Here is a 23,254-nt window from a genome sequence, read left to right on the forward strand (position 1 = left end):
ATCAGTATAAATTCAGCATGAATACATGCAATTCTTCAACATGAAATTCCGTAAAATAAATATTTCAAGAGTCTTTCATGGTACATGAAATTATGTTTTCTGCCAAGCATTCATCAAGTTTAAAAATATCAGCATGAATACATGCAATTTTCAACATGAAATTCCGTAAAAAATTATGTGAGTTGTTGACTCACTTACTCTGGGAGTAGCAAAATAAGTTACAAACACTACAAAACCCAAGTCCTTTGTGATCCTAATTATTTAGTTGGGTTTCATGGTTTGAACCTGCAACTCCAGATTCAACTTGGAGCTAGTAAAGTCCATGCCACACAATCCATTCACAAAATTACTGATGCATAAACCCAGTGCCAACTAACATAGATCAGTGTTCTGATCGTAGACTTAAAATAAGAGCATACTGGTTTCATTAATTCCATGCCACACAATCCATTCACAAAATTACTGATGCATAAACCCAGTGCCAACTAACATAGATCAGTGTTCTGATCGTAGACTTAAAATAAGAGCATACTGGTTTCATTAATTCTAAAGAAAACAGAGACACACCAAACCAAGTCCCTTACACAACAACAGAAGATTCCCTTAGATAGAGACAAATATCAGGAAAGACCAGGAATTGCATTAAAATGAGGTACGTACCAGAAGATGAGAAATGCCGAACACCAATTTGCATCTGTAAAGCAATAGACAACATCAGAAAACGGACAAGTCTAAATTAGAACAACTCACATAATTCAACACTAACCTTGAGCTTCAAAGAACTATCATCGTGTACTCCACTGACTGTAAATACTGATGCAGACCTAATGCACATAACCAACAGTGAAAAACCAGCAAAATTGAGCACACACAAAAAAGAAAAGGACAGCAAGAATTTGCAAGCTAGGTTGCTCCAAATAAAATATAAAAAGAAAAGAAAAAATTAAAGAGACCAATTCAAGGTATGTGCCGTAAATTAATCAAATTGGGCACCGATTCTCGGTCCAAAAAATTCAATAAACAAATCAACAATCCCTACTGAAATTAGCTTTCACTTCGTCTAATTCCAACTTCACCAATTTCTTTCTTTGTTTGTTTCCTTCTTTTTTTAACACTTCAGCACCAAAGCAACTGTACAACCACTAAGGAAATCAACAAACGTAAAAGGTAAAAAGATGCAAACCTTGAGAAAGAGCCACTGACATCCAATTAGAGCAAGAGCTGTAACAAGAAATTAAAAATATCAAAATTAAACTGAGGATTGAGCAAATAGAAAGACATCGTCAATTTTCCACATATTTTTTTTAAAGAAATCATTCATTCATGTAATTTAAATAAATAAATAATTTTGCAATTAAGATTGATGAAACAGGAAATAATTGACTGACTGGCCGATTGATTGATCAACACAAAAATGAAATAAACAAATAAATAAGCTAAACAATTGGCACGTGAAGATGAAGAAAATTACAGAGCGAAGGATCGAGAGGAAGAGAGAAATCGAGCTTTGAAAATAGAAGGTGCGAAGCGCGATGTCAATGGATGCCTAAGTCGCGAAAGCAGCGCCATTCTATGTTCACTTTCTGCTGCTGCTATCGAGAGAGAGGAAATTTGAGAATGGTAAGCTTGTTTATTTTGAAGAGCCAAGTTAGGGGTGTTTTTCTGTTTGGTTTTCTTTCTCTATTTTTTTAGTCAAAATTCAGATCGTAGACGGTGAGCTATGCGCAATGGGTTCATTCTGGCTGACTGGTTGCGCTGGAGGGGTGGGTGTGTTTTAAAAATTGCTGTTTAGGTCGGGTGCGGCTACTAGCCTCAAAAGGTTGCTCTATTTTCATACTCTTTTCAATGTGGTCACCGTCATTTAATTTTTCTTAATACACACCTCCTTCCTGGGCTTGGTTTCGTAATTCTGTTGGCTTTTGTTGGGACGGGTGTGTGCTGCTGTGGTTATAGCTGTTTTTTTTTTCCATTTACTCATTTTATTTTAATTATTTTTTAATATTATTGCATAACTAAAATTAGTACATCAAATTGATGCTTCTATAATTAATATCTGTGGGTGCTTCCAAAAATATTATAAAACATTTTTGATATTATGGTAATTATTATCTCTTATTTAAATAAGTGTTTATGTTTGGATTAAATTTTTAAAATTCTAAAATAAATAAATAAAAATTTATATTTAAAATCGTTGTATCCTGTGATCTTGCTATTGGCATATTAGGTGGAACCAATTATTTACCCTCTATCTTTTAATTTAGGATTAAGTTGACACGAGTTATTTATATATATATATATAATAGATCAATTATGAATTATAATAATTTAATTAAAAAAATATGATAACTATATTCATTTTATTTTTATTATAAAGTTACTTATCTTATATAAAATGAGAGAAATTAAGCAGTGATACATCAAATCCCACTTGAAAAGAAGAACTAGCATCTAGCTTGTGGAGCTGGACAAAACGACCTGTTTGGGTTTATATTAAGAGTTGAAGTAGAAGGACCATATTAATAAAATTAATTGATTGATGACTGTAACATAAAAAATAAGAAATCAGAGGGACTTGTAGCTGTGCTCTATTTTTTGGCTTTCGACTTTTCTTTTAGGTAAATTTATGGTCAGCTCCACGAGGTTTTTATTAGTGGAGACTGCGCCTCTGAAGTAATTAACGGCTGTTAATTATTACTGGAGTCTGGGCCTCTAATTCCCTTTTCTGTTTCCTGCACTTACTTGGGCTGAAGTAGAGCCCATACACCTGCCTTTCTGTAAAGGTTTTTTCGGGTGAAAGGCCACGTTCAACGTGTACGAAGATTGTTACTGGGTAAAAGCCCAACAATAGCCTCTAAAAACTCAAAAAATAAGCCCTGGATAAATACCCTGTTTTTACTTTTACATTTCAAAAATACTTTTAAAAAAAATTAAAATTGTTTATATTTTTATTTACTTCAAAATAAAGTTTTTTTGGTATTTTCAAACATTTTGGTGCTAATTTTAAAATAATTTTTTTTAAAAAAATAAAATATTGTTTTAATGTATTTATGAGTATAAAATATTTTGAAAAAATAAACATAATAACAATCCTAAATACATCTAAAATGGATTATCCTGTCAATAAGAGAAGAAAAACTTTGGTATGAAGTTTATTTATTTATTTTTTTTCTAATTCAAATTCAGTTAAAGAATTTGAAGTATAGTTTTCAGACAAAATAGGGGCTGTTGGGTAAGTAAATCTACGTCAACTCATATAATATCGATAACATATTATATTTAAACTAATCCGTACGACAATCATAATTTTAATTTATAAAAAATACTTGTTTTATTGTAGACCGACCGACTAGTCAATCCATATTATATTTTTGTGAGCCCCTCACTTTTTTGACATAAATGTTCATAATTGATCGCTTTAGAAATTTGGAAACCAATGTGCAGCGGGTGGAAAAGTCTTTTGTTTGTTTGTCTAGATTTGATTTGGTAATTGCTTAATTGCTGAATGTTCTTCAATTAGTTATAAACTAACTATTTGACCGTAAATTTGATAAGTTTTTTAATAAAAACATTATGTGGAGTTTCATGACCATACCTGAACAAGCCCAGACCAACTGAAAGAGGCTCCCGAGTATGGCTGAAAACAACAATCTTCTCCATGTAGATGGGTTTGAGAATGTAGATTAACTCATGTTTCTAATAAATTTAGTATTTTTTTTATGAAAAATTAAAAATTTTTTTTATATGTTTTGGATCGTTTTAATATATTAATCTGAAAAATAATTTTTTTTAAATAAAAAAAAATCATTTTGATGCATTTCGGCATGAAAAATAACCATAATTAAAATTTTTAAAAAATAAAAATAAGTTTGATAAATAATGTATTTTCACCGACTCAAGTTAAATAAATCTTGAAATTTATTTTAAATAAAAAGATTTACTAGCAAACAAAATCGATTAAATTACTTAAATAGTGGAAATCAATTCCAGCATAAAATTGGTTTCAAAAGGCAGCAAAGGTTTAACAATAATTTGACTCATCAAGCACCCCAATGCTGTCGAGCCACTAGAGATGATAATCTCCGTGGACTCATTAACGGCTGTTAATTACTATTGGAGTCTGGGCCTCTAATTCCTTTTTCTGTTTCCTGCACTTACTTGGGCTGACGTGGAGCCCATACAACTGCCTTTCTATAAGTGGAAACCCAGATTCAACGTCTACCAAGATTGTTACTGGATAAAAGCCCAACTATAGCCTCCAGCATACAAAAGATAGGCACTGAACAAAATGGGCTAGCCTGCAAAGAAAAGAAAAGAAAAAACTTTGTTATAAAGTTTATTTTATTTATTTTTTTTAAACTCAATTAAAGAATTTGAAGTATAGCTTCCAGACAAAACAGGGACAGTTAGGTCACTTAAAGTGTTTCACATTGCGCCTTGAAATTATTTTTTATTTTTTATTTTAAATTAAAAATTTTTTAATATTTTCAAATTATTTTGATGTGTTAATATCAATAATAATTTTTAATAAATAAATAAAATATTATTTTAATATGTTTTAAAATAAAAAAATATTTTAAAAAATAATCACTACCACACTTCCAAACATATCTTAAATTAATTTAGGATTACTACATTAACTCATAAAATAACTTAATCAATAGACTAATTTGAAGTCAATAATTCCTTTATTTCAAAATTCAAATTTAAATCTAAATTTAACCACAATTTTAAATACAAATCATAATTTAAAACCTAAAAATTCTAGATCATAAATATAATTTCCAATTTAAAGTTTGAATGTCAAATAACAATCACAATCAGTAATTTTAATTAATGTACATCTATTACAACTAGGGGTGATCATTTTCGGTTCGGTTTGGTTTTTACCTATAAAAAACAACCAAACCGGTTTTTTTTTTGAAAAAAAAGCGAAACCAAACCGAAACCGAGTCAAACCGACCGGTTTCAGTTTGATCCGGTTCGGTTCTTGATTTCAAAAAAACCTAGAAAACCTATGCCTCATTTCCTGAACCTTGTCACTATCAAACAAAACAAACCTAACAAGATCTTGTTTGAGATTTAACTAGTATTGTTTGAGAAACAAAACAAACTTATGCCTCATTTCCTTAGCCTTGCCACCATCGAGATCCAGCAAATGGAAGTAATGGTCTTCCTTTTCATTCTCAACAAGTTCAACAGTTCCCTTTCATCCACTCCTTTTCAACTTCTCATAATAATTCTTAGCTGCAACAGTCAAAGTCTTCCTCAACTACAAAGATCAACGTTCTCTCGCACCAAAGCCTAGCAAGATCCGCTACACTCAGATTCATCTTAGGATCAAGAGGCAAGAGGGTGCTGCTTCTAAGTCTAGGGAGAGGGACAAGGAGAGGCGAAGGGGCTGAGGGGGAGGGAGAGGCAGGGGGCTAGGGTTACTGGCTGGGGGGATAACTTTTTATATTTATAGTACCATTTTCTATTTATAGTGCATTTTTTTTTGAACCGGTTCGGTTTAGTCCGGGTTAACCGGTTCTTGCATTACAAAACCGAAACGCGAACCGAACCGGGATTTTTTCTAACTATTCTAATCGGTTTGATCGGTTTTATTTTTTGGTTCGGTTTTTTCGGTTAATTTTTTTTTGGGTTTATCGATTTATTTGGTTTTTTGGTTTTTTTGCACACCTCTAATTACAACGATGTCAATCTCGTCCTTAAATACAAGGAAAACGCACATAATCATCTTATTTTTTCAATATAGCTTGTTCAATCAAGATGAAGTATTTCTTAGCATTACATGACATGATTTCTAGAGTGCCACCACATGTCCCTTCTTTCTCCTCAAATCGCGAATTGCTAGAAAGTGACCCTTGTCTCTCTGTACACAAAGACAAAGGTGAATTTTAATTATAGTTATAAAACTAACTTGGTGATTTATAATTTTAGATAAGTTAATTTTTATTTTGAATTATTTTTTATATTCACACAATTAAATTTAGTTAATTTAAACTAATTTTCAGTTAAATATTAATAAAAAAACAACACAAAAATCTAAAATCAACTCGAAATAAGTTTATTTTTCTAACTTTATATCTAGTTTTTAAAACAAATGAAAAATCTAAGTTGAACTCTTTTTATTAAATATAATATTTTAACATTAAAATTGATTTTTCTTGTTGGTCAATTTTTCTCTCTCAAATTTAGCATTCTCTCTCACTTTTATTAAACTAGAAACTAAAAAGTAAATTTCTTTTACAAAAATTGAATTGAAAAGAACTATATTTACACGGCAAACTTGTAATGAAGTCTTGCTGCTTGACTTGTCTGTTTTCCCACACTGGAAATTCTAGAATAGGGCAATCCGTCCCCATGCAGAAGAAGGAGCTCAAATTATCTCCCCAACAAAATAATACATAATTTTAAAAAATCACGAATAAGGACAGGATCTATATTAGCCTTCCACATTCATCTAAAGCAACATGTTAGCCTAATTTGAATGCAGCAACACGAAAGAAAGGCATAAATTAAGAAATTAAGGAACCCATGGAGAAAACTTAATCAAAACTCCTTTCCTGGATAACAATAGTGTACTAAATCAAGTATAAAGACCGGGGCACATGAAAGAAACTCTTTATGAGGCTAAAATCTGGGTAAGAAATGAAGACCATCGATCCGAACATAAACAAAACTTGCCTCTTTGATGATGTGTTCTTGTCTGCTACTCCGCCACTCTGTTGCGTTCCTGGTGGCTGTGAGGATTGAGGAAACAAAGCTCAACAGCTTGAGCTTGGAAAGAACGAAGAAAGGGCACCTGATTGCTTCTATCAGAGTTGGTGGTTGTGAGGGTCGAGTTGGAGATTTTGATTTTCATTCCAGGGTGTCCGGTACGAGTAATGAGGATGAAAATAAATAATAATAATAAAAAAAATCAGACCCGTCGGTTTGGATTCGATCAAGCTGGATCGACAAAATGAATTTCTAAAAAAATTATTCGGATTAAACGAATTTCACAAAATCAAAATCTTGAACAATTCAACTACTAACTTAGCTCGGATTATGGTACGTAATCTTAAAAATCGTTCTCTGTATTCTATTCTGTTGGTTCATGAAGCCAGTACCGTGGAGCTGAATTCTATATTTTGGTCAAACAAACAAGAGTTTTAATTCCATTCCACGCTCTAGTTTCTACCAAGGAAGACTTGACAAATACTTCAAGCACAGACAATGTAGTGGTCCATCGGGATTGTTGAAAACAAAGAGAAAAAAAAGATGAGAATTTTTATGATTCCAACAATTTACTTTTTCAAAAATTAGAAAAACAACGTCTGGACGCGTTTCCAAACCAAACCTTAAACCCACTTAACGGGCAAAAAGACTTGCCCCGTTCAACAAGGAAGCTAAAATGTCGAGATTGGAAGGGAATTAACTGCCCTGCAGGAGCGCTATATAAACAAGCCAGATTATCAATGTCTAGCATCCATAAGTTCTCCTCTCGAACCCACAAGTGAAGGAGAGTCCTGGATTTGATCATGTCTACAATGACAGCTAGAAGTTTTCCGATTTTTGTAGCCATTTTACTTCTTGTCGCGATGCAATCACGCACCATTCAATCAAAACCAAGTGGAGATCCTTTTGGGTTCATCAAACACCTGGAGGGATGCCACAAGAACGAATCTGTCAAAGGGCTTCACGAGCTAAAAAGATATCTTGAGAAATTTGGATACTTGAACTATGGTCATCAAGGAAAGAAGGGCCATGACCATGCCAATGACGATGAGTTCGATGATCTTTTAGAGTCTGCAATCAAGGCATACCAGCAGAACCATCATTTGAACGTTACAGGAAGCCTCGACAATATTACAGTGCACGAAATGATGCAGCCTAGATGTGGCGTGCCAGATGTTGTCAATGGCACAAAGCATTACCATACTCACAAGTCCATCCACACACTGGCTCACTACAATTTCATTCCTGGAAATCCTAGATGGACAAAAAGGCAACTGACGTACACGTTTCGTTCCAGTGTCCAAGTCCCGGCTGCACAGAACATAAGGTCCATCTGCGCAAAAGCTTTTCAAAGATGGGCTCAGGTCACCGAATTCACTTTTCAGGAAGTTACCGGTAGCTCCCCTGCAGATATTGTTATCGGATTCCATCGCGGAGACCATAACGATGGTTCCGCCTTCGACGGTCCTCAAGGGGTCTTAGCCCATGCTACTTCACCAGATAGGAATGCAATTTTCCATTTCGATGCGGATGAAAATTGGAGTGAAAACCCAGGACCTAACCAGATGGACCTGGAATCTGTAGCCGTGCATGAAATAGGACATCTTCTCGGTCTCGACCACAATGATGATCCAAATGCCGATGCCATCATGTCTTCCGGAATTCGTTCTGGGATTGCGAAAAGGGATTTGCGTGCGGATGATATTCAGGGCGTACGAGCTTTATACGGATTCGCTAATTGAAGCACGTACGAAGGGAGAATGATGCTTGCAGTTTCTATTATCTAAATTAAGAATAAATTTCCATCAGTTTCCAGTTACGAATTTGTGTTTAATTAGGCCATCCTGATCGATCTTAGAGAGGTTGTTAGAGTCTTTATTTGCAAAGTATCTCCTTGCAAGCCTAAGACTGTTTTGTAAACCATTTCTTCGAGATTGTAAATAAATTATGTTCGCAAAATACAAATAAACGCTGATTATTTGGACGAGTCTCTTCAAGGTCTATTTGTGCAGCCAGCCGCATGTTGTCTGTGTCACAGAGCATTACCGCAGGCATAATAATTCCATCCATACTGGACTCTATATTTTCATCCGACGAAACCCAAGATGTCCACCAGAGAAAAGACATTTAGTGTATAGGAATTAGGATTGGTTCTAGCTAGTGGTCAAGTCCATCGCACAGACGCACACAGAGCATAACGTCTATCAGCTGCAATCTGTGGAGAAGCCTTTCAAATACAGAGACAAGTTTGCCCAATTTGTTTTGATAATGCACAAATTGAATTGTCATATGCAAACCCTCTCTCCCCCACAACTAGAACAATCATTATTTTTTTTCATTGAACACTTCCACGGATTTTTTCTTGGCTTGATGCGAGCAACAAAGTACAAACGTAGCTATCTTGCTTATACTGGACAAGAAGACCACCTCAGCTTAACTATGAATTATCCCTCTTGTATTATATGGATGTCGTTTCAAGGCACTTGAGCCATTAAAAACGGTGAGCATTAATGAAGATAGGCTGGTGCACAGAGTTATTTTGCCAGAAGAATATTGTATTGCTTGCACACAGTAATACAAAGATTAGTGTGCTATATATACAAAGTCTGCATGGTCTATTCTTAACAAAGGAAACTAAAATCAAGGATATTCTTCCTAACGGTTACAAAAACTAAAAAGGCAAGTTACTATACACAGATAATTATTCCTTTTATTTCCTAGCTGTTACATGCTTAATTATTCCTTTTATTTCCCAGCTGTTACATGCTTAATTATTCCTTTTATTTCCTAGCTGTTACGTGCTTGATTGTTGATAGATTTGTGGCTTACAGGATCTGCAACATGATTCAAGGAATCATCCTTTATATGCCCCCGCAAGATGGAGTCACCATTGGTTACTCCAATCTTGGCTCGAAGGAGTTCTTTCCGTTGACGAGGCAGAGGTTTCGTCAAGAGATCAACAAGCTGATCATGTGTATTAACATGATGAACATGGAAAGTACCCTTCTGGACAATATCACGAACAAAATGCAAATCAATCTGAATGTGCTTCATCCGTGAGTGTTGAACCAGATTGAAACTTAAATGTGTGGCACCCAAATTGTCACAGAGGAGCTGTGGAGGAGCTGAGATAGAGTAGCTGAGTTTAGTAAAAAGTGCTAGAAGCCATAACATTTCAGAGGCAGCATTGGCAAGTGTGCGATATTCGACTTCAGTAGACAATCATGCTACAACTCGTTGTTTTCTTGAACTCCAGGAAATAGGATTAGAACCAAGGAAGCAGATGTATGCTGAAGTGGACTTGCGGTCGTCACAATTACCTGCCCAATCAGCATCAGAATATGTGATGAATTTGGGAACTATGTCTCTGCGAATATGAATGCCATTAAAGAGTGTATGCTTCAGGTAACGAAGCAGTCGTTTTGTAGTTGTCAAATGTGTAGCCGTTGGTTTATGCATAAATTGGGACAGCTTGTTAACTGCAAAAGAAATGTCAGGTCGGGTGAGAGATAAGTATTGCAAGGCACCAATAATACTCCTGTATTCAGTGCTATCAACCGAGGATGTGCCATCAAGAAGCTTGAGGACAGTAGTAGTTGATAATGGAGTGACAACTGCTTTGGCGCCATGCATGTTCAGCTTTGTTAATAAGTCTCCGATGTATTTGTGCTGGGACAAGAAAAGACCGGTGGTAGTAGGAATAACTTCCATGCCCAAGAAAAAATGCAGCTGACCCATGTCTTTGACAGAGAACCGGTTACTGAGTTGAGCAATGATGGAGGAGACAAAGGCTGAATCATTTCCTGTAATAACCAAATCATCCACATACACCAAGAAGTAACAAGTAACGGATGATGTTTTATAAATGAACAAGGAGGAATCAGCTCTTGAGTTTACAAAACCAAAGTCTAAAATGGCACCCCTGAGAGTGGAATACCAAGCCCGTGGGGCTTGTTTGAGTCCATAAATTGCTTTGTTCAGGTGACAGACATGGTGAGGGTGGATATCATCTTTGAAACCCGACGGTTGAACCATATACACATCTTCATTTAACAGACCATGCAAAAACGCATTATTAACATCAAGTTGTCTCAATTGCCAGCCTTGAGTGACATCAATGGTTAAGACAGACCGAATAGTAGCCGGTTTCACAACTGGACTAAATGTTTCCTTGTAGTCTAGACCAGGGCGTTGATGGAATCCTTTTGCGACAAGTCTCGCTTTGAAGCGATCAATCGACCCATCAGCGTTCCTCTTAACCCGAAACACCCATTTACAGCCAATGGGAAGACAATGGTTCGGGGGAGATACTAAGGTCCATGTGTTGTGTCTCATCAGAGCTGTAAGCTCTGCAGACATGGCTTGTCGCCACCGTGGATCACCTAATGCCTGGCTCACACAACTGGGTTCAATAGCATGAGGGAGGGGATGTTTTGTAACAACATGAAATTGCTTAGGTTTGTGAATGTTATTCAATGATCTAGTAATCATGGAATGAGTTCGCTGGGGTTGAGTATGATTAACAACATTAATCATACTGGGAGAAAGAGGAGCAGGAACATCAACATCGGTGATGATTGGTGAGGCCTCACCATGATGTATTACAATAGGACTAGAACAAGAAGAATGAAATGATAAATTTTCTTCAACAGAACAAGGAAGAGGAGAGGCGATACCTGAAGGTGATGCAGAAATGGCATTACGATCCAAGATCACTGGTGAAGGTTGCGGTGGAGCGGGTACATCGATGAGTGGCACAGCTGTCGAAGAGGAGGGAGTAAGAGAGCTGGATGCAGGGGAGAGTGTTTGAAATGGACAGTGACTTTCATCAAACAGGACATGGCGAGAAAGGTAAAGTTTGTTGGTGGATAGATCTAGACACTTGTATGCATTCTGAGTGGTAGAGTATCCTAGAAACAAACATTCGGTGGCTTTGGGTTGAAGTTTATTGGTATTATACGGTTTTGTGAGGGGAAAACAACGACATCCAAATTTTTTTTAATTTGAGGTAATTAGGGGGTTGATGAAATAAGATTTCAAATGGGGTTTTATGGTTGAGCAGGGGAGTTGGTTGCCTATTAATGAGATAAGCAGCTGTGGAAAATGCATGAGGCTAGTAAGATAGAGGAAGAGATGCATCATGTAGTAGGTTCAGACCAGTTTCTACTAAGTGACGATGACGACGTTCCGATACACCATTTTGTTGAGGTGTATGGGGGGCAGTGGTGTAGTGACTGATTCCATGTATAGAAAAATATTGTTTGAGGGCAACAAATTCACCACCATTATCCGAATAAATGCTTTTGATTTGGGTGTGAAATTTTTTTTCAACAAGGTGTTTAAATTGAGGAAAAATGCGGCTGACACAAGATTTATTGGACATGGGGTAAAACCATATATATTTGGTAAAATGATCAACCAAAATCAAGTAAAATCGTGAACCATCAAGACCAATTGTATTGGAGGGTCCCCAGACATCGGTATAAATGAGATCAAGGGGGGCATGACTAACAAGACTAGTAGGACGAAATGGTTGCTTATGAGCTTTATTGATTGAACAAGAGGTACAAAGATGAGATACTTGATCTTTGTGTTTTATTGGGAGTGAAAAAGACTTGATAATTTTTGTAACAAGTTTTTGAGACGGATGACATAGACGTTTGTGCCACCCATCAAGTGACGTCCGTTCATGCACATTTGCAACCATTTTTGGAGAGGATACCAGTGAATCTGGAAGTGTGTAAACGCCATTTTCACATACACCTTTGAATAGAACCGCCCCCGTGATCTGATCCTTGACAAGAAAAAAGAATGGGTGAAATTCAATAATGACATTGTTTCGGAGAGTAAATTGATGAACAGAAATAAGATTTTTGTGTATACTCGGAACACAAAGAGTGTCAGTGATATGAAAGGTACGAGTGGGTGAATGAAATGCTAATGATCCAGTATGTGAAACACGCAAACCTGATCCGTCACCAATGACAACCTCATCAGTACCATCATATTCAGAGTGAACAGATAATTTTGCAAGATCACTAGTGATATTGTGAGAAGCAGCAGAGTCAACAAGCCATTTAGTATCCTTGACTTGTGATGTGGAGGCACAATTAACCGTGGCATTACAGGAGTTGAATTGCGGGCAATGCTTAGCAGTGTGACCAAATTGATCACATATTTGGCATTTTGGTGAATACCGGCGTTGACCATTAGATTGGTTGTGCTTCTTGTGGTCACGTGGGTTACCATTATAACGTGACAAAACAGGAGGACCATCATATTTAGAGTAGCCTCCTTTGGTTGGTTTGTTAAAGTTCCTGTAGACATTACCTCCATTTGAAGAGCTGGAGGACGAGCGATGATTGGAGAAATTGGTTGTCGCAATGAGCTGCTGTGTGGTGGCATCAAGACGACGCAGATAGCAATCATGACTGACAAGTAAGTCATGCAGTTCTTCAAAAGACAGTGGGCGCTCCCGTGCCCGGATTGGCGCTGCAATTTCTCTATAGTCGGGTCCCAAACCATTTAGGATGTAAAGAGTAAGATCATCCTCTGAAATGGGATGATCGATGAGTGCAATCTCATCAGCAAGAGCCTTGACAGTGTGCACGTAATCTTGAATTGACCGATTGGCTTTCTTGATTAAAGTAAGTTCCTCTTTTAATTGCATGGCACGACTGCGTGATTTGCTGGCATACATGGTGTTTAATTTACACCAAGCAGCTTGGGATGTTGTTGCAGCAGAGATAAATGGTGTTATGGTGGGTGTAGTGGAGGCTAAGATGGCACTTAGAATCAGCTTGTCTTGCCGGACCCAATGGGATTTTTGAAGAGAAGAAACAGAGGAGTTGTCTTGAAGAGGACATGGTTTATCACCAGTAACATAGTCAATGAGATTGTAGCCAATTAAAAGGGCTTCAAACTGTGCACGCCACTGAGGGAAGGTTGAGGGTGTAAGTTTCTCATTGATTTGGGTTGCAATATAGGGTTTAGCTATCTTGCTTATACTGAACAAGAAGACCACCTCAGCTTAACTATGAATTATCCCTCTTGTATTATTTGGATGTCGTTTCAAGGCACTTGAGCCATTAAAAACGGTGAGCATGAACCCCATGAACTATTTTCTTTATTGAAAGAAAAAAAATCATTACAAATAATTACCTATTCTCTCGAGGTATTATTTTTAATTGCTAGGTAAACTGCATGCTTTCATCATCGTTATCTAGAATCTGAATCTAAAGAAAGGCTATAAGAAAAAAAATAATCTCATGAACAGATAGGTATGGATATGAGTGACCTGTTTTAAGAACCAATCAAGAAAAAAATTAATCTCACGCATGAAAACTTTCTCTGATACCTGACCGATGGAGAAAATAATAATTGAGTGATGTGGAATGGTTTTAGGCTTTCAGCCACACATTATAACGAAAAGGCTAAAAAATATCATCACATCACACTATATATTGATTCCAGTCTATTCAACAAATACAATATTTGTGAAGAAATTTTTAAAATTATTTTATTATATTGAAAGAAACAAAATATTTCTGTTTTGAAGTGAAATTTGTATAATTGGTCCAATAATAACGAAAACCTCTACATCACTACGTAGTTTCAATCAATTCATGAATTCAGTATATTCAACTTTTTGTTTTCCTTTATCTATTGGTAAATTTATCAGTAATTTTATTATTAATAAATTAAAAATCACCGATAATAATTTTTTTAATGAAATATTTCTGTCCGTGAATAAATGTAAATGTAATGATTCTGTTAGTGTCACGATGTTCAATAATTGAAAGAATTCAGTCCATACATGACAATATCCATGGAAAAGTTGAAAAGCATACCTTAACATCTCTGATTGAAATGTTAAAACGTCAACGACATGTTAGCTTTCTGTCAATTTATTCTTGAAAAAACATAATGGATACCCTTAGGAGATCATATCTTCTGGTTGGGGCACTATATATTTATGTACGTGGAGTTTCATGTTCATACCTGAAGAAGTCCTAACCAATTGAAAGAGGCTTCCAAGTATGGCAGAAAAAACCTTCAAATTTCTAGTATCCCTTTTTCTTCTCCTAGTGATTCTGATAAAATTTGTCCAGTCAGAACCAACTGGGCACCATCCATTCAAATCCATCCTGAACCTTGTGGAAAGCCAAAAAGGTCAATCTGTTTCCAAGCTGCACCTTGTAAAACAGTATCTGAAGAAATTTGGATACTTGGATTATGATCTTTCAAGTAACAAGAACCTGAACCAGGTTGACGATGACGAGTTCGATGACCATTTGGAGTCTGCAATCAGAACCTATCAGCAAAACTTTCATTTGGAAGTCACTGGAAGGCTAGACAAACATACAGTGAATCAAATGATGAAGCCTAGATGTGGCGTGGCTGATATCTTCAATAGCACAAAGCACCGCAATACTTCCAAGTCTTCTGATGGGGTGGCCAATGCTGACTATTCGTTCTTCCCCGGAGCCCCCAGATGGTCCAAAAAGCATTTGAAGTACACGTTTGGCGCAACCGTCCAAGTCGCCGGTGCAGAGAGTATAAGGTCTGTTTGCAAACAATCCTTTCAAAAATGGGCACAAGTTACCGACTTCTCGTTCGAAGAAGTGCCTAATTCTGCCGATGCTGATATTAAAATCGCCTTTTACCAACTAGACCACGGAGATGATGAACCATTTGATGGCCCTGGAGGAATCTTTGCCCATGGTTTTAGACCAACAATCGGGATTCTACATTTTGATGCTGATGAAACTTGGAGCAGCAATCCTGGACGTCTAGAGCTAGACCTGGAATCCGTCGCCGTGCATGAAATAGGTCACTTACTCGGGCTTGGTCACAGCGGAGACCATCAAGATGCAATCATGTATCCATACTTTGATTATGGAAAGATAAAAAGGAGCCTGCAAGAGGATGACATCGAAGGTATCCGTGACCTCTATGGACTTTGATTAAAAGCCACATATAACTAAAAGATTATTACGGCCTGTTGTTGTATTAGCAAATAAAGGATTTGTACGTGGATTTTAAAATATGTGAAGAAGTCACTTCCACATAATCTTATCTCCTTGTAATCGTAGAATAATTGCAATTGAAGTTTTCCAGCCTGCATGTTTCTTTCTAGATATAATTAGTGTTCAGGAAATTTGGAGTTTGACAAAAGCCTATTTTGCTAACCAGATTTTAATTTTTCGAGTTCTGCAATCAACCAAAAGAGCAGTGGCAATTAGAACTAAATTCGGAAAATTTATCTGTAGGAAGCTGGCCGGGGCATTCTCTCTTCTTCTAAAATAAGAATTCTAAGCCCCCCAAATCACCTGCTATTATGGAGCACAGATGGTCGAAACCCAGATGAAGTTAGGACGAGTGGTCCAATAATATTACAAAACCTCTACATCAGTACAGAAGTTTCAATCAATGCAACCTGTCCAATAATTTTAGCCCATGAATGACAAAACCTCCGGCAAAACTGAAATTAAAACCATACCTTAACGCCTCTTATTGAAATGTAATAATAAGCACATCAACAGCATGTTAGCTTTCTGTCAATTTATGCCTGAAAAATCATACTGGATACCTTTACGAGGATATCTCCTGGTTCAGGCACTGTATATTTATGTGGAGTTTCATGTTCATACCTGAACAAGTCCTAACCAACTGAAAGAGGCTAGCTCCCAAGTATGGCTGAAAACAAAGTACTCGAATATGCTCCTTATATATATATATATATATATATATATGAATGAACTTGCACATCACACTAAAATGTGATTTACTTCACAGCTGATACATTAAAAATTAATTTCACTAATCACATTCTTCTCTATCACATAAGCTCGAAAAAAAAATCTTTAAAAAAATAAGAATAAGTTTGATAAATAATGTATTTTCACCGACTCAAATTGAATAAATTTTGAAATTTATTTTAAATAAAAAGATTTACTAGAAAACAAAATCGATTAAATTACTTAAATAGTGGAAATCAATTCCAGCATAAAATTGGTTTCGAAAGGCAGCAAAGGTGTAACAATAATTTGACTCATCGAGCCACTAGAGATGATTATCTCCGTTGACTCATTAACGGCTGTTAATTAATACTGGAGTCTGGGCCTCTAATTCCTTTTTCTGTTTTCTGCACCTACTTGGGCTGACGTAGAGCCCATACACCTGCCTTTCTGTAAGGGTTTGTTTTGGTGAAAACCCAGATTCAACGTCTAAAAAGATTGTTACTGGATAAAAGCCCAACTGCAACCTCTGGCATACAAAAGATAGGCACTGAGCAAAATGGGTTAGCCAGTTAAGAAAGGAAAAAAAAAAAAAAAATTTGTTATAAAGAATTTGAAGTATTGCTGGTGCGTAGGATTGTAGGAGGAGGCTGTGGTTCAAAGTTTTTTTTTTAAAAAAATATATTAAAATGAATAGTTTTTAGTTTTTAAAAATTATTTTTAAGATTAATATATTAAAATATTTTTTTAAAAAAATATTTTTTAATAAAATAATTTTATTTTATTTTTAAAAAAATATAATTTCAACAACGATTTCTAAAACGTCTTTAAATCAATCCAGGATTACTACGTCAACTCATGCAGACTAACAAATAGAAGAAAATAATATTTTTTTTGACAAAAATTGAATTGAAAAACTATGTTTACACGGAAAACTCGTAATGAAGACTTGCTACTTGACTTGTCTGTTTTCCCACACTGTGGAAATTCTAGAACATGGCTCAAATTCTCTCCCCAACACATTAATACATAATTAAAAAATAAAGGCATAAGGAATCCATGGAGAAAACTTAATCAAAACCCCTTTCCTGGATAACAATAGTATACATGAAATATTGATACAAGAAACTCAACAGCTCGAGCTTGGAAAGAACGAAGAAAGGACTCATGAATTCTATATTTTGGCCAAACAAACAAGAGTTTTAATTCCATTTTCCATGCTCTAGGTTCTAGCAAGGAAGACTTGACAAATACTACAATCAGAGACAATTTAGTGGTCCATCGGAAGAATTAAAACTTATGAAAAACAAAGAGAAAAAAAAGGAGAGAATTTTTATTATTCCAACAATTTACTTTTTCAAAATTTAGAAAAACAACGTCTGGACGCGTTTCTAAACCAAACCTTAAACCCTCTTAACGGGCAAAAAGACTTCCCCGTTCAACAAGGAAGCTAAAATGTCGAGATTGGAAGGGAATTAACTGCCCTGCAGGAGCGCTATATAAACAAGCCAGATTATCAATGTCTAGCATCCATAAGTTCTCCTCTCGAACCCACAAGTGAAGGAGAGTCCTGGATTTGATCATGTCTACAATGACAGCTAGAAGTTTTCCGATTTTTGTAGCCATTTTACTTCTTGTCGCGATGCAATCACGCACCATCCAATCAAAACCGAGTGGAGATCCTTTTGGGTTCATCAAACACCTGGAGGGATGCCACAAGAACGAATCTGTCAAAGGGCTTCACGAGCTAAAAAGATATCTTGAGAAATTTGGATACTTGAACTATGGTCATCAAGGAAAGAAGGGCCATGACCATGCCAATGACGATGAGTTCGATGATCTTTTAGAGTCTGCAGTCAAGGCATACCAGCAGAACCATCATTTGAACGTTACAGGAAGCCTAGACAACAATACAGTGCACGAAATGATGCAGCCTCGATGTGGCGTGCCAGATGTTGTCAATGGCACAAAGCATTACCATACTCACAAGTCCATCCACACACTGGCTCACTACAATTTCATTCCTGGAAATCCTAGATGGACAAAAAGGCAACTGACGTACACGTTTCGTTCCAGTGTCCAAGTCCCGGCTGCACAGAACATAAGGTCCATCTGCGCAAAAGCTTTTCAAAGATGGGCTCAGGTCACCGAATTCACTTTTCAGGAAGTTACCGGTAGCTCCCCTGCAGATATTGTAATCGGATTCCATCGCGGAGACCATAACGATGGTTCCGCCTTCGACGGTCCTCAAGGGGTCTTAGCCCATGCTACTTCACCAGCTAGGAATGCAATTTTCCATTTCGATGCCGAAGAAAATTGGAGTGAAGACCCAGGACCTAACCAGATGGACCTGGAATCTGTAGCCGTGCATGAAATAGGACATCTTCTCGGTCTCGACCACAATGATGATTCAAATGCCGATGCCATCATGTCTTCCAGAATTTCTTTTGGGATTACGAAAAGGGATTTGCGTGCGGATGATATTCAGGGTGTACGAGCTTTATACAGATTCGCTAATTGAAGCACGTATGAAAGGAGAATGATGCTTGCAGTTTCTATTATCTAAATTAAGAATAAATTTCCATCAGTTTCGAGTTACGAATTTGTGTTTAATTAGGCCATCCTGATCGATCTTAGAGAGGTGGTTAGAGTCTTTATTTGCAAAGTAGGAAACCATTTCTTTGAGATTGTAAATAAATTATGTTGGCAAAATACAAATAAAAGCTGATTATTTGGACGAGTCTCTTCAAGGTGTATTTGTGCAGCCAGCCGCCTGCTGTCTGTGTCACAGAGCATTACCGCAGGCATAATAATTCCGTCCATACTGTACTCTATATTTAATTAATGTATGTGAATTGGGATCGGTTCTAGTCTCCAAGTCCATCGCACACAGAGCATAGCGTTTATCAGCTGTAATCTGTGGACAAGCCTTTCAAATATAGAAACAAGTTTGCCCAATTTGTTTTGATATGGCACAAATTGAACACGTCCACGCATGAAAACTTTCTCTTATACCTGACCGATGGAGAAAATAATATTTGAGTTTCTTCCAAAATTATTATTATTTTTAAAAAAATCAGATAAAAAAAATTAAAGAGAAAAAACAACAAAAAAATATAAAAACACCGACAATTTGATAAAAAGAGGTTGAGAAGGGTTGCCTATATATGTAAGAACTAAACTCAGATTTTGAATAAAATTAAAAACTTAATTGCACCTTATTATACTCAAGATCAAAAGACAAATTGAGATTTCAGGATAAATTAAAATGATTATCAGACGAATTTGTACAAAAATTAAGTGCGAACTTAATTAGATTTTTAATAAACCTATTTGATTTAATCATGAGCCCGATTAAAGTTTTAATTAAGTTTAACAATTAATTTGGATCAAATTAAAATATATAATTAGGTGTAAAGACTTTATTATACTTTTAATTTGTCAAATTAATTTTATTAGGAGTATAATTGGTGAAAAATTAAGTTTGGAAGCTTAATTTAGGTTTAATTCAGAAGATTTAAAATTTTAGATGATCAAATTTAATTTTCTCAAGCTCAATTGGGTAAAAATCAAGGATATAGTTACAAAGAAAATCAAAGTTTAGAGAGTCAATTAAAGACTAAATTGAAGAAATTTAAGACTAGGAATCTTTTCGCAAAAGATGCGTGAATCTAGAGCCAAAGTTGGTTGAAAACAGGGGTAAAATTAAAAAAAAATAGAAGTTTAAAGGTCAATTAAAAACAAAATTTCAAATATTTAAGATCAAGAATCATACTTAAAAACATGCTAATAGCAAAGAGGTTTTTTAAAAACTTGATAGTGTAAAATTAATTTGAATCTTAGAATCAAAATTTAATTAAGAATCAAATTAAATAAATCAAAAAAATAATTTAAAACTTAATTTACATGTAAAGAATTAAAATGATATTATCTATACAATGCATTTTATAAATTGCGATCGTTTTGTTTATAAAAAAATGAGGGCATTCTATCTTCTTCTAAAATAAAAATTTTAATACGTAGCCATAAATTTAATTTCTTCTTAATTATATATAAAAAACACATAAAGAGAGAGAATTATGACCTAAATACAAGGAGGGAAGGAATTACAATGTTTGCTTGCTTGAAAAGGAAAAAAGAACCAATGGACCTCTAAAGTATAGGTTCTCATTGACTTTACTAATAGGTATTGACTTTTACTCTTTAAACTAAGTAATTACATTCCGTGTTGTTTTCGACTTTCACTCCAAGCCCGTATTTGCAAGGCCTTTAAAGTCTCCCCCACCCAAAAGGCTGCAGAAGGCCTAATTAGATACAACCTGGGCCTCAGCCTCTATAGTCTGCACCCTCTCATAAAAGCAAAAGTTTTTATGAGATGCAAAAGAGCAATATTGTAGAAGTTTCTAAGCTTATTTTATAAAAGCTCCATGCAAAATAGCAATATTGTAAGAGTTCATGAACAGATCTCATGCAAAAACCATAAAAATTGTAAAAGTTCTTCGATGTAGGGTCAAGCGTACATTTTCGAGATGTTTGTTTGCACAGGTCAAGACCAAGCTAGAAGATGTACTATTTCATGCCTTCCTAGTTGGTGGAGGAGCATGGGCTATGGTCCCTGAGGGCCGTCAAAGGCGGCACCGTCGTTATGGTCTCCGCAATGGAATCCAAGCCAGACGAAGTAACTTCCTGAAAAGTAAATTCGGAAAAAAGGTGAAAGTAACTTCCTATCTTTTAGAGCCATAAAGACTGAAAAGTATTATCCACACAGCCATATGAAAAAAGGTTAATTTTTTTGCCAAGTAATTAAGTTTTTGAAAACTTACAAATTGCTTTAAACAGAATACTCATTTCATAGCAGAACTGTAACATTCAGCAATTATTACAATTTTAAAAACTTCTTCTTTCCTTTTTTTTTTTTTTTTTTTAAAGGCATCCATTAGAGTTATTAAAAAAAAATTCATGAATTTTTGGTGTGCTTTAATAATCTGAGCGCAACAAGAAATAGGTTTTTTTTTTTTTTTTTTTTTTTTTTTTTTTTTTTTGTTATTGGGGATCTGCTATTCTGAATTATCTTTACTGATTACTAAAGTGGTTGTGCCTTGAAACATTATCCTCTTTCTTTTTTCTCCCGTAATTTCAATAGCAAATGACAATAGTTTTCTTGAAAATATAGTTTGTCTTAAGACTGAGCATTAAATGCCAATAATTGTCATGGGACATTTCTGATTCGAAGAATGCCCATTTTATGAAATACAAATAGGACTTGTCTACAGGTGGTTCTTTGGTTGTCAAGCTCACTTCTTGCAACTTCTAATGGTCTTTTGTCCGTCTCCGGTGAGGGATCAAAAACTCCGTGTGACATTTCTGTAGAGAGAGGTAAGTAATTTTATTTAAAGTTGGCATTGCGTCTATCCTGAGCTCTGTAAGGAAACTTTCAATTTTAGAAAGTACAAGCTCTCTTCTTTTAATTTTATTTAAATTTCTTTTTTTGTGATGAGATCTAATTGTTCTTAATTATGGAAACGATACATTCGCATTTGATTTGGTTTTGCGGAGAGATTATCCATAAAATATATTTCTTAGAGTAAAATGTGTTCTTTTATTTTATAGCATTAGAAAAAGTGACTTTATCGATAGTAATACACGTACATGCATAGTTGAAATCACTCGCCAACATGCTGTGTGCATGCATGTGTGAGCTCCTGCAACTTTATTTCAGAATATAAAAGAAAAGGTATCCTCTGTGTTCATGGAAAGCTTTAATTACCTTTCCCTCCTCCATATCCAGAGCCATAACCAGACCCGCTACCATAACCCGAGCCTGAGCCAGAGCCAGAGCCAGATCCTCCTCCTCCACCCCCACCACCTCCTTCTCCTCCTCCTCTTCCGCCTCCATTCCCACCCTTGCCACCACCGCTTCCACTTCCACTTCCACTTCCATAGCCTGACCCACTTCCTGATCCAGAGCCTTGACCTCCTCCACCACCACCTCCACTGCCACCACCACCACCACCTCCTTGGCCGCCACCTATCCCACTACCAGAACCATAGCCTGCGCCGCTACCAGACCCATAGCCAGAACCTGACCCGTTGCCTCCGCCACTTCCACCACCTCCACCTCCGCCACTGCCTCCGCCTCCTCCTCCTCCACGACCACCAGCACCATATCCTTCACCGCTCCCGGATCCAGAACCGGAACCATAACCCGACCCAAGTCCTGATCCAGATCCACCACCACCACCTCCTCCCTGCCCTCCACCTCCACCTCCGCTAATTGACTGCAGTGTCCTAGCAGCAAAGGCGAGGTCTACAATAAGGAAGACCAGGAAAGCTGTCCCTAACACTCTGGGGCTTGCCATTTCCAGATTATACTCTCACGGCTCAATGTATCTGTATGTTTATGCGTGTCACTCGCTATATGATTTGGTGTCTGGAAATGCTTGAAGTGGTAACCCTATATATAGGCATTGTAAAGGTAACAAGACAAGGTTTTTGAAAAAGTATGGCAATGAATTGCTAAAGGTAACGAGACACGGTTTTTGAAAGGTTTCTTAAATTCCTAGTACCTCTCACTTGGAAATCTTACCTATTATAGAAAGGAACGCGTGTTTTGGGTTTCTTTTTCTGTGTGGAGGGTGGCGGTACTGTGGAGGACTCAATTGATGAAAACAAAAGTTAAGGAACGCGTGTTTTGGGAGTGCGTGAACACTGCTCGACACCCCCAAAATGTTTTCTTGAGCATATGTTCATCAACTTTGAACGATTTTTTTAGTATATTTGTTATTTGAAGTCCA

General features: G+C 36.3%; 3 protein-coding genes and 1 long non-coding RNA gene across 4 annotated transcripts; 3 read left to right on the forward strand and 1 right to left on the reverse strand.

The window, feature by feature from the left end:
- Nucleotides 1-278: 278 nt before the first annotated feature.
- On the reverse strand, nucleotides 279-1,762 carry LOC118060312 (uncharacterized). The gene is made up of 3 exons (XR_012170643.1): nucleotides 1,472-1,762; nucleotides 1,184-1,221; nucleotides 279-824 (listed from the first exon to the last, which is right to left on the reverse strand). It is a non-coding gene; the product is annotated as an uncharacterized lncRNA (long non-coding RNA).
- A 5,727-nt stretch (nucleotides 1,763-7,489) lies between these two features.
- Nucleotides 7,490-8,562, forward strand: LOC118060313 (metalloendoproteinase 3-MMP). The gene has a single exon (XM_035073532.2). It carries the CDS (start codon nucleotides 7,524-7,526, stop codon nucleotides 8,460-8,462), a length of 939 nt encoding a protein of 312 aa, XP_034929423.1. The 5' UTR covers nucleotides 7,490-7,523; the 3' UTR covers nucleotides 8,463-8,562.
- Nucleotides 8,563-14,759: 6,197 nt separating this feature from the next.
- LOC118060331 (metalloendoproteinase 5-MMP) lies at nucleotides 14,760-15,686 on the forward strand. Its single transcript, XM_035073548.1, has one exon. It carries the CDS (start codon nucleotides 14,760-14,762, stop codon nucleotides 15,684-15,686), a length of 927 nt encoding a protein of 308 aa, XP_034929439.1.
- A 2,356-nt stretch (nucleotides 15,687-18,042) lies between these two features.
- Nucleotides 18,043-19,196, forward strand: LOC118060314 (metalloendoproteinase 5-MMP). The gene has a single exon (XM_035073533.2). It carries the CDS (start codon nucleotides 18,043-18,045, stop codon nucleotides 18,979-18,981), a length of 939 nt encoding a protein of 312 aa, XP_034929424.1. The 3' UTR covers nucleotides 18,982-19,196.
- Nucleotides 19,197-23,254: the final 4,058 nt, after the last annotated feature.

The sequence above is a fragment of the Populus alba genome, chromosome 8 (assembly GCF_005239225.2).
Source record: "Populus alba chromosome 8, ASM523922v2, whole genome shotgun sequence".
NCBI lineage: Eukaryota > Viridiplantae > Streptophyta > Magnoliopsida > Malpighiales > Salicaceae > Populus > Populus alba.